Source organism: Ictalurus furcatus, chromosome 27, assembly GCF_023375685.1.
Source record: "Ictalurus furcatus strain D&B chromosome 27, Billie_1.0, whole genome shotgun sequence".
In the NCBI taxonomy this organism is placed as follows: domain Eukaryota; kingdom Metazoa; phylum Chordata; class Actinopteri; order Siluriformes; family Ictaluridae; genus Ictalurus; species Ictalurus furcatus.
Window position 1 is genome coordinate 13,035,013 of NC_071281.1, and position 15,227 is coordinate 13,050,239.

Sequence of the window (15,227 nt, forward strand, 5' to 3'; positions counted from 1 at the left end):
GTATTGCTTCAGTTGAAAAAAAAAAAAAAAAAAGGTTAACGGTGATGGTTACATATCAGAAAGCTTACATATCACTTATATAAAGCTTGAACGATCGCGATCAGGATCGGTATCGGCCGTTCATGATGACAAGAAATCGGTAATTGGTATATGCTGCAAAAATCCTGATAGGAGCATCCCTACCTAAAGTGAGCATGTATTTCAGTTTAATAGCATGACACATGGAGCCAATAAAGTTTAGTTGCTGCTCAAAAAAAAAGTTTGTCTCTCCTCTCCTCTCCACGGGCAGTAACCTGAGCTCAGGATTGAATTCGGGGCCCCTAGAGCTGTGAGACAGCAATGCTACCTGTTGCATGTGTTTACCTCTTACCTTTTTAGTAATACATCGTTTTATGCGTATGTTCATGTGTCTGCCTCTGTCTTTTTTTTTTTTTTTTTTTTTTAAAGGAGAGGAGAAGAGAGTTTGAAGCCAATCTGGAGAAGGCAGGTCTGGAGTTGGAGACTGAGGATAAATCGGTGAGTTTCTGAACTGAAGTGCACAAATACCACCTAGAGGTCAATGAGTAAACAGTCCAAAAAAAAAAAAAAAATGAGAATTTTATTTCTCTAACCCCCCCCCCCCCGCCCACTTCCTTTCTGAAGGAGTCAGATGACCATAAAACATACTATCTGAAAATTCACGCACCATGGGAAGTCTTGGCCACCTACGCAGAGGTGCTGAAGATCAAGGTGCCCTTTAAGAAGACGGACATCCCGAAAGGACGGGAAATCTCACTGGCTTGGCTCACGCAGCCCATCCGCCTTCCCAAGAACATCATGAAGCCCGAGCCTGATTACTTCACTGCACCCTTCAACAAGAACAAAGTCGACTTCTTCCTGATTGAGGACAGGGCGACCTTCTTCCCACCCTCCACCCGCAACAGGATCGTAAGTATTGAAGGCTTACATTGAAATAAAGTGCTCCTTTGTTAACAATTTGTGTCACTTTTTTCTCTCTCTCATTCGTTCAGGTCTATTATATCCTTACAAGATGTCCATACTACAAGAAGGATCGAGTAGATCGAGAAAAGACTGGAATTAAGAGACTTCTGAGCAATGGCACCTACACATCTGCCTACCCACTCCATGATGTAAGACCAGAAATTCTTATGGGATTTAAAAAAATATATAGTTTCTTATATCGTTTTTTTTTTTATTATTTCTTTTTACAGTCTTGAGCTCAGCATTGCTTAATGTCCATTGCTTCTGTTTGTCTTTTAGTGCCGCTATTGGAAGAGAGCAAATGATCCACAGTGTGAGAGTGAGAGATTTCACCTGTATAAGTACTGGGCTCGCTTTCTCTGCTTCTACAAAGAACAACCTCTTAACCTCATCAGGTGGGAAAATCTTTGATGATGTGAGAAACATAAATACAAGGGAAAATATGATAAATATAAAATGACCACAGATTCTTCTTCTTCTTTTCGTGTTGAGGTTCCACTTCATAGTGGAACCATCGTCGTGGAAGGATTAGCCGCTCAGCAGTATGATACTGAACGTTGCCCAGGGTGCGCCAGGGGAGGCTCCTTCCGTGCACACACATTCACACACTACATTTTGGACAATTTGGACATGCCAATCCAAACATGCGAACTCCGCAGGGCCATGGTGGGAATCGAACCCTCAACCCTGGGGTATTTGCAGAAATCTTTTTTTATTTGTGAGGCGAACATGTTAACCAATAAGCCACTGTGCACCACCACAGATTTAAAAGCACCCCATTACTCATTTAAAAGCAAGCACAAAAAAAATCGAGCTCTCTCACAATTTGAGGCAGGACTAAAACATAGAAACTCATAATCAGGCTCACAAAACATGAGTCTCACCCATTTCTCTACATTCAGAAGTGGTTATGTTCATGCACTTTTGACATTCGGCTAAAGTTGCAGTCAAAATTATTCAACCTCCCATTACAAATCAGGTTTATTGTCAAAATTCACAGACTTTCAGCTGTTTGCAATGAACAATCAAACAAACGCAATTGAAATAGTTCAACACAACGAATGCTTCAAGTGGTTTCCCCAAATTCAACTGAAAATGCAGCTTATAATGACTTTTCCAGTTTCAAAATGATTCAATTATTTGTTGTGTTGAGTTATTTCAATTGCTTTTGCTTGATTTGTTCATTGCAAACAGCTGAAAATCTATCAATTTTGACAATAAACCTGATTTCCAATGGGGGTTGAATAATTTTGATTGCAGCTGTATATGGAACCATTTCATGGCTATTAAAGTGCTGTGAAAAAGTATTGATTTCTTCTGTTTTTGTGTATATCTCACACTAAATTGATTCAGAAGTTAAAACAAAATCTAAGATAAAACAGAGGTAACCTGATTTAAATACAAACTACAGTTTTTAAATGATTGTTATTTATTGAAGCAAAAAAGCTATCCAATCCCCACTGGGCCTGTGTAAAAACGTATTTGCATTCCAGTCTCTAGTGCAGAGTAGTTTCTGACTCTGTCCTTGGTTTTCTTCTTGGCATATTCACAAAGGCATGTATGATAAAATTCCAAGAATGATTAAAACTATTCTGAGGCCCACCTCCTTATCACGTGTTTAATGATTATTTACTCCAGTCTTGGACTGTTCCAGTATGCATAGTGTGTTTGCAGTCACACATTATAGGGTTTACACAAAGGCTTTAAATGTGTTTAAAAGTTTTCAGTGTTTGACAATGTGATTCATTTGGAATAAACATGCAAGATAATACTTGTTTTCATTATAATGAGCAGACCAAATAATGTACTACAACGCTAAGCGTTTAATTGTTTTGTGATTTTTGCAGCTAGATTGATGACCTGCTTGCGACCAGTAGATCATTACTTCTAGCTGCCAGTTCAGCTTGGCTAGAAATTAGCTAGCGATTGAAAGTAACATGCTTGGGTTATAGCACGACAGGTATAATTCATCCCTAATAGCTTATGAAGACAACACTTTAGAATATTGAAATAAATAATAGAAATTCTAAATCTATCACAATGTTAGCTAATTAACTAGCAGCATTTTAGCATCCTGAGTTCAGGAATTATTATAGAACTCAGATTAAGCTTCTGTCTTCACTTGTCTTCACTTTCTCATGTATGGTATTTGCATAAATTATAATGAAATGAATGATGGAACTAAGAGCTAACCCAAAAAATATTGCTTATAGCCATAGCTGATCACATACAGTAGGCATTCACATTGTGTGCTTAAATATAACTTAAATTCATTTCATTAAACCACGTGATTAATTTAGATATACTGAGCAAACACTAGTATTAATTCCTGGCTAATGTGGTGTCAGCTCATGGTGCAGTTCATACTTTGCACTTTGTACATCAAAGTGTAGTGAAAGTGATGTTTCCTGTTTGCCTTTGACAGGAAATATTATGGTGAGAAGATTGGCATCTACTTTGCTTGGCTGGGCTTCTACACAGAGATGCTGTTCTTTGCTGCTGTCATGGGTGTCATCTGTTTTGTGTATGGTTTACTCAGCTATGATGATAACGTAACAAGGTTAGGATGCTATCAATACTGTTCTATGTCTCACGAGGGAAAAAAAACCCCCCACAGACACACACACACACACCAGGATTCACTTGGACTGATCACCATTTTGTACATTTGACTATCATTTATAAACACGAAAACATCATTTGTGTTTTGTATAATCACTTAAAATGCTGACTGACTCTGATGTACAATAGTTTGTGATTTAGGTATTCTTAGTTATTGTGAAGTTTGTCATTTGAAATTGCCTGTTTGTGAATAAACTGACCTGTATTTTTTTGCCCTCTGTATTAACTATTCAGTAAAGAGATCTGTGACGCCGAAATTGGTGGAACCATTGTCATGTGTCCTCTGTGTGATAAGAAGTGCACCTATTGGAAACTCAACTCTACTTGTTTGTCATCGTGGGTGAGTTGGCTCGCTGTCATTAATGCCCAGTTGTTGTCCATGTGTTTCTTGAAGTGTATTTGGTTCCAAACCATTACATTAACCCTGAACTTGAAATGTGATTGGATAATTGCGATGATGTAGATTAGGTCAAATTTGATAAGAGAATACAAAAATCACAATTTTCAAATGAAAACAGGTATTTTGTTTGTAACTAAATAAGCGCCACAGCTTTGGACCAATCTGGTCCAAGTTAAGAGGATAATATGCTCCCCAGAAACATTTAGCTACATTTTTGTTATATCATTTGCAAATAAATTCAAAGCAAATGCATGTTTGACAAATAACTAAAATGATTTCTGCAAATATTTTGTGGTCACATGTACCAAATACTTAAACTACCGGCTAAAAGTTTGGAGATTTTTTTTATCACAACATAATTCCCATAGTTCCATTTGCGTTATTCCAGAGTTTTGATGACTTTATTATTATTCTAAAATGTAGGAAAAAATAAAAATAAAGATTGAGTGTGGCTAAACTTTTGACCGGTAATGTATACAAATACAGCACAGGTAATAGTCTTGCTTAACTTTTGAATAGTTATGTGGCTTGATTAATCCCATCTCATGTCTGCTTGCAGTTTCATGTCTTTCTTTTCTGTTTTTAGCAATCTCATCTATTTGATAACGAAGGAACCGTATTCTTCGCCATCTTCATGGGAATTTGGGGTAAATTTGTCCTCACCACATTGAAACACTGCCACCTACAGGTAGAAAATCATTACAAACAAACTAAGAACACCATACTGGTCTCATGGGATAGAAATACATAAATGGGTTGGATGAAGCAGAGCCAATTTGATAACTATTTATCTGATTAATTTGTCAACTTGGGGCAGCTGAATGAATTTCAGTAATTGCTTCATTTTAAAGGCAAGCATGCACAGTGGATCTTTGTAAATGATGCATGATAGAAATGTTAATTAGAGGTCCCAGAGCGATGTCCCTCTCGTAATAAGAATAATAAGAATATCACATACACAACGCATGTTGTCCGCAGCCTGCGTCTGTATTTGCTGTGTAACCAAATGGCGATAAACTACAGATTTGATTTCACCAGTCCCTTACTCACATTCTCTCTCTTTCTTGTTGTCTGTCTTTTGCGTTTACCCTTTTTTGCTCTCCTACAGTAACTCTATTTCTGGAATTTTGGAAGCGGAGGCAGGCAAGGCTGGAGTATGAGTGGGACTTGGTGGATTTTGAAGAGGAGCAGCAGCAGCTTCAGATCAGGCCTGAATTTGAGTTGAAGTGCACCAACCGCCGTCCCAATCGTGTCACACAGGTACTTCAAAGCAGTGTGGTGGTAACTCTGTGGCAATTCACTCTGTCATTTAAGAGAGCCTTTTTTACTTTCTATCATTTGCTGTACTCAAGTATATATTTGCCTTTATTGACCTGTAAAATCCCAATTATTACCTTAGGTTTTTACAATATTAAGAGCATAGAGAGTACTCTGTGAATGTGCCTAAACAGTTGGAATGACACAAGCTCTGATTTATCTCAGGTAATGGAGCCATATTTGCCTTTAACCAGCAAGTGTGCTCGCTTCTGCTTGTCTGGAGCTATTGTTCTGTTCTGGGTGAGTCACTGTGCTTGCTTGCAAAAGCCCCAAATCTTTAAAACTTATGTTAATCAAACATTGTTCCTAACTGGACCACCAAACCCATATCTGTAATCTGTCCCCTGTTTTTTTTTTTTCTTTCTTTCTTTTCTCCTAAGACATTCATGATCGTGGCCTGCATAATGGGAGTGATTGCATACAGGTTAGCTGTTTATGCTGCTTTCGCTAGCATCATGAAGGATAGCCCAACCAGCAAGATCCAACTTGTGGGATCTTTGATAACTCCACAGTTGGCCACCTCAGTTACAGCGTCCTGCATCAATTTTGTTATCATCCTCATCCTCAACATGCTCTATGAGCACGTGGCTATATGGATTACTGATATGGGTGAGACAAAGCTTTACTGTCATTTTTAAATGTTACTGTAAATTGCTCAACAAAATTACCCTTTTATAACAAAAGGCAGACATTGCCTTTAACAGACTGTTTCTGTAACAGACTGTTTCTGTTGCCTTTAATAGACTGTTGCCTTTAACAGCCAAGTTTCCATCCACTTTTTGCACTTTTCTGTTATCGACAAAGTGAAAGTGCGTGGAAATTTTTTTTTGTGTCGTTTGCTGTCTCCCGCCTCTTTCAATCCAGTTGGCCTATTACCGATATCAGTGTCCGTGAAGTCATCCTTAAAAAAAATTGGCCTGTAGCTTTTGGTGTCCTGCACAGTCTCGCAATCGGCTTGAGCCATTTCTATACGTAATTTTGTGTGTAGCGCAAATTGTGTAACCTTTTGCATCCCACGTCATCAAATCTTTGTAAAATGGAGAGAGTATTGAGAAAATTAAGTGAAACTGGCCAGCTTGCTCTCATTTTAATTTCACAAATAATTGCAATTGAATGAAATATGAGAAGATGACATCAGAATGGACAAGTTGCTTGTCTGATAGGGCTCCAAGTAGTTGCCCTTATATGACGAAGTGCATGGGTCTGGGAGTAGCGAATCTCTTCGAATGTAGCGAGGCCAAAGAAATTACATACTGTAATTCCTTGGCAAATCTTGTGCCACAGGTTTACGGTGCGCTGGATGGCAGGTACATCCCAGTTCTTCCCCCGACGGATGGACAAATTCTGTCATGTGGCACTTTTTTTGGCGTGAATGCCATTTTTCTTCACAAACTTTTTCCAAATAATTCTTTCACAACATTTGACGTATCGACATAGGATTTATGTGCTAATGTTAAATGAAAAAAGATTATGTCGACACTTGGGAAATTCTATCGATAATTAATTTGTTTCTCCATTAGCTATATCGGTAAACATTTCAATGTGCGGAACCTTTTTTACAACAAAAAAAATTCAATAAAATCTTTGGATGGAAATGTAGCCATTGTTTGTTTGATACAACAGCTGTCCTTTATCTGTCTTTTATTTATGATTATTATTTGACTTTGCCTACAGAAATCCCCAAGACACATTTGGAATATGAGAACAAGCTGACCATGAAAATGTTCATGTTCCAATTTGTCAATTACTACTCCTCCTGCTTCTATGTTGCATTCTTTAAAGGCAAGTTTGTGGGTTACCCAGGCAACTACAGCTACATGTTTGGGAAGTGGAGTAAACTGAGAAATGAGGAGGTGAGATGCTTTGTCTTCTGTCTGTTGTCACAATTATCTTTTTAAACATGAAAAATGAGTTCTATTGTATTGTTGTATTCCTGTCTATGTATAACTAAAACAATAATTTATAAAGTATAAAACAACAGTGAATATATAAATGTTGAGTCTGTCCACCAAATATAAAGTTATAACCTTTGTAATACACTGTATATTTTATTTTTAACATCTGATATTTTGTATGAATTCTTTTTTTCCCCCTGAATGTATGATTTTCTGAAATCATATACCATGTGCTGTATGTTTCACATTCCCTTCATTTGTCTAATGAAATCTAATTCCATATGCACTGCCTCAGACTATACACAGCTGTAATTTGAGGATGTGATCTTTTGCAGTGTGCTCCAGAGGGCTGTCTGATAGAGCTCACCACTCAGCTGGTGATCGTCATGACAGGGAAACAGCTGGTTGGAAATATCCAGGAGGCCTTGTTACCGTGAGTCCAGTTTATTATTCACTTTAAAGCATGTTATTTATTAATTAACATAAATGGCCAAAATTCATCTTTCTGTTCACTATATATGCTGACCATATTTTCAAACCAATGTAGGGCTCTATATGCTCAAATGGGCACCATTAGAGGTTCAGCAAGAACTTCTAGAAAGTGTGACTCTAATAGGTGTCTTACAAATTAACTGTTTGAATGTAAAATTAGGAAGTGAAGGAAAAAAAAATCAGGTTCCTGCACTATATGGCCAAAATGTGCGTGCTGAACATCCCTTTCCAAAACCATGGGTATTAATATGGAGCTGGTCCCTTTTGCTGCTATACAGTATGGGTATTTGCCCATTCAGCAACAAGAGCATTAGTGAGGTTGGGAACTGATGTTGGGTGAGGAGGCCTGGCATTCACTCGACCTTCCAGTTCATCCCAAATGTGTTCAGTAGGCTTGAGGTCAGGGCTCTGTGCAGGCCATTCAATTTCTTCCACACCAACCTTGGTAAACCATGTCTTCATAGACCTCGTTTTGTGCACAGGTGCATTGTCTTGCTGGAACAGGCTTCTTGGGCTAGGCCCGTTAGTTACAGTGAAGGGAAATCATAATGTGACAGCATACAGAGGCATTCTAGAGAATTGTGTGCTTCCAGCTTTTTGGCAACAGGTTGGGGGACGCCCAGATACAGTATACACTACCGGTCAAACGTTTGAAGACACTTGACTGAAATGTTTCGCGTGATCTTAAAAACCTTTTGATCTGAAAGTGTATGATTAAATGTTTGAAATCGGTGTTGTAGACAAAAAATATAATTGTGCCAACATATTCATTTCTTTCATTAGAAAACTAACTTTTTATTTACAAAAAATATTCTGAAAAGCAGCCGATAAGTGTCCTGCGTAGGTGGGAACTCCTTTAATACTGTTTAAAAAAACATCTCAGGGAGATGCCTCAAGAAAATGGTTGAGAAAATGCCAAGAATACATTTCTGGAAATTCTAGGCAAAAAGGGTGTCTACTTTGAAGATGCTAAAATATTAAATTATTTTGGATTTATTTTGGATTTTTTTATCATAGCATAATTCACATTGGTGTTATTACAGAGTTTTGATGACTTTATTATTATTCTAAAATGTGAAAAAATAAAAATAAAGTATGAGTGTATCTAATCTTTTGACAGGTAGTGCAGGTGTGAGAGTCACGTGTCCACAAACTTTTGGCCATGTAGTATGCCAAAATGACACAAGGGTCATTTAGACAAAAGCTTAGGAAATGTGTGTTTTAATACACTTTGTTAGATAAAAGTACATTCTTGAATATTTTAAATATGAATTTGAATATTTCAAATCATATTTAAATCAGATTTAAATCATATTTATTTATTTATTTAAAGCAGAGGATTCATAGCTGTAAAAAAACAACAACCCTGAGCTGCCAGTTTATTACGTGCCTTGTACCTATTCATAGGGGGATAAAAATCTTACCATTGGTACTGTACATGGTACACTTGTACCAGGGTCACACTACAAGGAAATTCACAATGCTGCAGTGAGAAAAATCCACCACACAAATATTATCTGAAATTATGCATCGAAACAACTATGCTGCAGTCATTGTAGCACACTTAAGTGCAGCCAATTGGTTAAAAAAAAACAACATTTAGGTACTGATGCCTAATAAACTTGCATCTGTGAATTCAGGTTACTGAAGAACTGGTGGATCAGCAGGAAAGGTCGAAACCATTCAGAGAGCCAGTACAGCCGATGGGAGCAGGACCATGACTTACAAAGCTTTGGCCAGTTTGGTCTCTTCTACGAGTACCTAGAGATGGGTACGGTTTCACTCATTTAAATTTCCTCTGGCTATAAACCACCCTTATATTAGTGATTCATAAATCTAAAACTAGACTGTCTTATCACTTCTAATTCACTCCCACGCAGCCTGTGATTGCTGTGTGAGCATGTTTTAATGTGTATAAACTGATGCTACTTTTTTATTTATTTCTTTTTTTTTTAAACAGTGATCCAGTTTGGTTTCATCACATTATTTGTGGCTTCATTTCCACTTGCTCCGCTTCTCGCTCTCTTTAACAATATCCTGGAGGTGCGGGTAGATGCATGGAAGTTCACAACACAGTTCCGTAGGCCAGTGGCTGCCAAAGCACGCAACATTGGAGCCTGGCAGGAGATCCTAAATGTGGTGGCTATTTTATCTGTCGTCACAAATGTGAGTAGCAAAGGCCAAGGGTCGCTCTCTCTCTCACTCTCACTTCCTAAACTTGATGATACTGTATTACAATTTTACAAGTTTTTCTTTTGCCTTGCATTGGTTTACTCCGGTTGCTAGTGGGTCTTATAACTTTAGTCTATTACCGCTTGCCATGATCACAATATCCACATGAACGATAAAAGAATGATATAAGAAAAAAGTCTGAAGTGAAATGCTTGTGTATGAAATGCATGACTGTCTACTAGTGTCAGAATAATCCTAAAACATTGTCTTGCAGTAATAAAGTTTTTACGGGGCTTAAAGGCATGCTGTAGTTCACCCAAAAACGAAATTTCTGTCAATTCCTCACCCTCATGTTGTTCCAAACCCATAAGACTTTCATTCCAGAACCAGCCACAGTTCTTCTGGAGACTTTGACTGTCGCACTTGCTTCTTATTTTTGCAGCGAAACCCATCAGCCTTCATTGTGTTTTTGTCTGAAAAGTAGTCTCTTACGTAATACGCTGCTTTCTTTACTGACATACAAACATTTTTCTGTCACATTTCATTTAGTGCTGGAAAAGGAATGCTTGGAAATCTAAAGTGTTTTTGTACTGACTCGATAATGTAGAAGTCATCAAATAAAAATCTATAACAAAGGTTCTACTAAAAGAAATCGAGTGCCTAAGACTTTTGCTCACTGTATATTAGTATTCCAATAGAACACAGTATAAAATAATTTACATTGAACTGTTTATTTATATAATCTAGTGAAATAGAAATATAATGTATGCTTAAAAAATGCGTACACTCACCAGCCACTTGAATAGGACCACTTGTACACCTGCACATTAATCCAATTATTCAATCAGCCAGTGATGACTAGTCAATATTTTTCCAATCTTCAACTATCCAGTTGTGATTCTCGACACAATATATCCTCAGGGCATTTTCAGACCTATGATCTGTGCTTTGGTCCGAAACGGAGTCTTAAATTGATACGATGTTGCTTTTTCTTCTTGGCTCGAGTGGCTTTCATAAGGCAACATTTCAAAGCGCACCAAAAAGTGTTACAAGTCACATGTGGGTACACTGTCTGCCTGTTGACTGTATGTTCCAGAGTTCCGCTTATAGCGGTCGTCCATCCAGATGGGATAGGCAGCAGCTCAGTGAGCTTGTTATGGCTTTCTTTTTAGCTGTAGTTATTATAATTTATCTAATTTTTATATGTTTATATGTTAAACACTTTGTAAACCTCTGTGTTTTTGAAAGTTGTTCTGAAATATGTTTGTCAGACCAAATCCAATGAGGCATTTTACCTCGTCTTTGGTCCAAGTTAAACTGTGGTTCACTTTGCGAGCCATTACCGAAACAAACACGTTTTTAACATAATGCCGTTTCCATTATATGTAGCGTCCGTAGGGTCAGGTTGCTTTATAGTTTAAACTAACTATCCAAATGAGCCAGGTATGAAAACACCCTCAAATTCCTGTTCTTGGTCGAGAGCAGTTATAACCTGTAGCATTCTGCTGTTGTAGCCCATCTACTTCAAGCTTTTACATTCTGAGATGCTTTTCTGCTCACCACATTTGTAAAGAGTTATTATATAGTTACCATAGCCTTCCTGTCAGCTCAAACCACTCTGGCTATTTTCCTCTGACAAGGCATTTCTGCCCTCAGAACAACTGCTCACTGGATGTTTTTTTGTTTTGTTTTGTTTTTTGTTCAATTCTGCATGAACTCCAGAGACTGTTTGCATGAAAAATCTACGGAGATCAGCAGTTTTTGAAATACTTATACCAGCCTGTCTGCTACCACCAAACATGCCACGATCAGAGTCACTGAGATCAAATTTTCTCCCCATTCTGATGTTTGGTGTGCACATTAACTGAAACTCTTGATTTGTATCTGCATGATTTTATACATTGCTCTGTTGCCTCTTTTGGCTGACTGGGATAGTTGCGTAAATGATTGAGGTTACAGGTGTTACTATTAATGTGGCTGTGAGTGTATGTCTTAATATACTGACAGACAGAAAGATGGGTAGACAGGTAAGGATCAAACATTCTGTTTTCTTTTCTTTAATTTCACTTTCTGTGCACTATTTTTGTCACCCCAGGCCTTCATCGTGGCGTTCACCTCTGATATGATCCCTCGTCTTGTCTACCTGTACGCAGACCGCCCTGGTAATGAGACCACTATGAGAGGCTACATTAACAACAGCCTTTCAGTGTATGAAATCTCCAAGCTCCATCCAGACAACAAACCAGATAGTGAGGAGAACCCCTCCTGGTTCAATGAGTCCATCATCACAACATGCAGGTATGTGGCTGGGTGTGTGTTTATGTATAAGGGCTGTGACACACCAGGGACCAGCTTCTGTGAAAGGTTCCACTCAAACCAAATACAACTGCAGCCGATTGCCAGCATGCGTGATCTGTGCCTGCAGGAACGGAAATAAATCTCCATATCTGGAGCTGGCAGTAGTCTGTATATAATTTTTTTATTATTATTTTTTTTAAAAATATCTAATAATAGTTTTTGGTTTGGGACTATTTCACGCCACTGGAATCTGTATGCTCTTCTTGGAATTGAAACACTTTGTTTGACCATTCCTTTGTGAAAGTATAGCTGGCTAAAACAGATGAGCAGAAGTTGTGGGAAGCAATGAGCCGAAACATTTGATGCTTTTTATGCATGTGCTCTGCCGCCATTGGCTCAGGATCTCAGAGCCCTGAGATTGACCATGAAATCTTATTAACATCTTCAAATTTCCATTGTAACTAAATTGTTATAGATATCGAGACTTCCGCTATCCACCAGGCCACCAGAGAGAATACATGAAAACCATGCAGTTCTGGCATATTCTTGCAGCCAAGATGGCATTTATTATCATCATGGAGGTGAGGACAGTGCAATGTTATGTGATTTTATTATTAGTATTATTTTTTTAAATCATGATTTGCATAGTGGAGGTTTGTATCTGAGACAATTTTTGTGCCTCCGCCCAGCATGTGGTGTTCATGGTGAAGTTCTTCGTGGCGTGGCTGATCCCTGACGTCCCGTCTGAAGTTAAGGACCGCATAAAGCACGAGCGCTACATGGTGCAGGAGTACCTGCATGACTACGACGTGAAGAAGCTCACACTGCAGCTCAGCCAGAGTCAGACCACAGACCTGTGTCACTCAACAGAGAGCAGCTCACTGCTCCCTACAGACAAGATTGAAGTTCTGTCTGAATGTATCTAAGGAGCCCTGAGCCTACAGGAGCCTGAAAGGGTGCCAACCAGTCATGAGTATCTGGAGTATGATCAACACCAGACCATGCTGTGCTGCATGTATAATCAAAGAACTAGCCTGCCTATAGCCTTATCTCTCTTGGAACCCTGAAAAAAACCTCACTTTCCATTATAAAGAGGAAGATGAGACCAAGCTGGGATCCTGTGGCTCTTCTGCTGTCTGTATTTTACTCTTATTTGCAGTGCACTCTGACTCTTGCCTCTCTAGCATGCAGTGCTCTGTCAGTATTTGTAACTGCTGTGATGGGCATGATGTTCGTGATTTGGACAGATCTCTGAACTGACGGTCATTTTGCCTTGTAAACCAATGGCATGTAAAGGGAAAATGTGAACATTCAAAAATTATTATATGATTTTTTAAGAATTCCTTACACAAACAAGCTTTTATTTGTTTGGTTTTTTTGTTTTGTTTTTTTGGTTGTTTTTTTTTTTTTTTTCTTCCCCAGAAGAAGCTGCCTGGATGTGTTGCAATGGTTTTACTGTTTTGTGTTATTTAGTTATTCTTGTCCCTCTATTCAAATGCAGAATTCTGCTGGCTTATTTTAAAACTACACTGCAATTCTTTAAGACCTCAATTTCAAAGTACTCCAGGGTAAACCCTTTTTGAGTATGATGTCCATCCAAGCACTCATACTGTAATGGTCACAAAAGTCTGTCATGTTGTTCTCTGGACAACATTTATGCTCTCATATGCAAAGTTAATCGTCTTCCTTTTTTTTTCTTCTTCTTCTTTTTTTTTAATACACATAATGATGGGACCTACAGTATGTGCACTGGGTTAAAGTTGTGGATGAAATGGTACAATATGTATAACATTTACATTAAACAGTTCATTTAACTGTTAAACCTGTTAACACTGAGAAACTTTACAGGATTACACTAAATATTTGATGAACACATTAACAGTTTTCTGACAGGAGCCTGACATATTTACTAAAAAGCTGTTTAGTAAACTGGAATAAATGTATTGCACTACGATGTTTTTGAGTAAGAGATTGATATAGATAGCAAGAGAGTGAGAGATCTACCCTAAAAGAAAAATGTTACATTCTTTACTTTTTTTTTTAACTTCTCCAGAATTCAAGAATATATAAGCTTCATTCTTAATTGCCACACACTCTATTACAAGTATTTCAACTAAAAACAACAACAAAAAAAACAAATACATCAGAGTAATAGCTAAGTGCTGTTAAATTCCAGACAAAGATTAAACAAAAAACTGAGAGAAATATTGTCTAGAGAGTATGTTCCTACAAGTCTAGTATGAACAGAAGCAATGAAGAACCACATCCAGAGGTGTTTTGAACATTAAAGGCATTTCCATTTCCTGTCTCTTTGTTGCACGTCTAATCATGTGTACATTTTGTTTACGTATTTCATTTGTGTTCTTAGCAGTTCAAGTGTCAGATACTGCTGTGTGTGTAAATCTGAGAGAAGACCTGTATAACACTTAAGATATCTACAGGAAGGAATGAGGTTTTAGCAAGTTCCTTCATATTCACTGAGCGATATACTCTTTAATTTAAATTTAATTTATCGCAATGCTATACACAATTGTTGATCACTTCCGCTAGTTATTTATTCGCTTCATCATTTTGTGAAAAGTATGTGCAAGGTGTCAAACTGCATTTGCTTCTAACCTGCAGTTGTGTATGTTAGTATCATATCTTTTCTGGTGTACTTTTAAATAATGTTTAACTCCTTCTTCCTTTTATTCCTTTTGTTTTGTCTGATGGGAAACTCTTATGACTCAAAATTTCTTTGAAAGAAATAGATTGTTCCATACTAAATGTCTATGTAGAGAAATATAAAGCCTTCAATAGACAGCTTAAGTGTATATCTCAGGGAAGTTAACCTTCCGATGATCAGAAACGGCTATTGTATCTCTATCTGTTGCTTAATTGATTTATTTTTGGAATAATGGTGCTATTAGCCATTAAATAGATTGTATATGATCTTATGCCATATGTTCCTACTATTGAGTTGCATGACTCTTAAAATAAACCCATACAATTTTTTATATAATGAGGCTCAATTTGCGTTTAATCTGAAATGTGCCTAAATATGAACATTT

General features: G+C 37.7%; 1 protein-coding gene across 1 annotated transcript in view; it reads left to right on the forward strand.

Annotated features, from left to right (window-relative positions):
* ano5b (anoctamin 5b) overlaps positions 1 to 15,178 on the forward strand; it is a 34,661-nt gene extending 19,483 nt beyond the window's left edge. Inside the window, exons 5-21 of the mRNA XM_053616800.1 lie at positions 448 to 516; positions 643 to 927; positions 1,011 to 1,130; positions 1,261 to 1,376; positions 3,407 to 3,541; positions 3,838 to 3,943; positions 4,590 to 4,650; positions 5,112 to 5,263; positions 5,486 to 5,560; positions 5,701 to 5,929; positions 6,995 to 7,173; positions 7,551 to 7,648; positions 9,348 to 9,478; positions 9,668 to 9,873; positions 11,975 to 12,177; positions 12,653 to 12,758; positions 12,867 to 15,178. Coding sequence (XP_053472775.1) covers positions 448 to 516; positions 643 to 927; positions 1,011 to 1,130; positions 1,261 to 1,376; positions 3,407 to 3,541; positions 3,838 to 3,943; positions 4,590 to 4,650; positions 5,112 to 5,263; positions 5,486 to 5,560; positions 5,701 to 5,929; positions 6,995 to 7,173; positions 7,551 to 7,648; positions 9,348 to 9,478; positions 9,668 to 9,873; positions 11,975 to 12,177; positions 12,653 to 12,758; positions 12,867 to 13,103 — 2,508 coding nt within the window. The 3' untranslated portion in view covers positions 13,104 to 15,178. The remainder of the gene's footprint in view (positions 1 to 447; positions 517 to 642; positions 928 to 1,010; positions 1,131 to 1,260; positions 1,377 to 3,406; positions 3,542 to 3,837; positions 3,944 to 4,589; positions 4,651 to 5,111; positions 5,264 to 5,485; positions 5,561 to 5,700; positions 5,930 to 6,994; positions 7,174 to 7,550; positions 7,649 to 9,347; positions 9,479 to 9,667; positions 9,874 to 11,974; positions 12,178 to 12,652; positions 12,759 to 12,866) is intronic.
* The last annotated feature ends 49 nt before the right edge of the window (positions 15,179 to 15,227 follow it).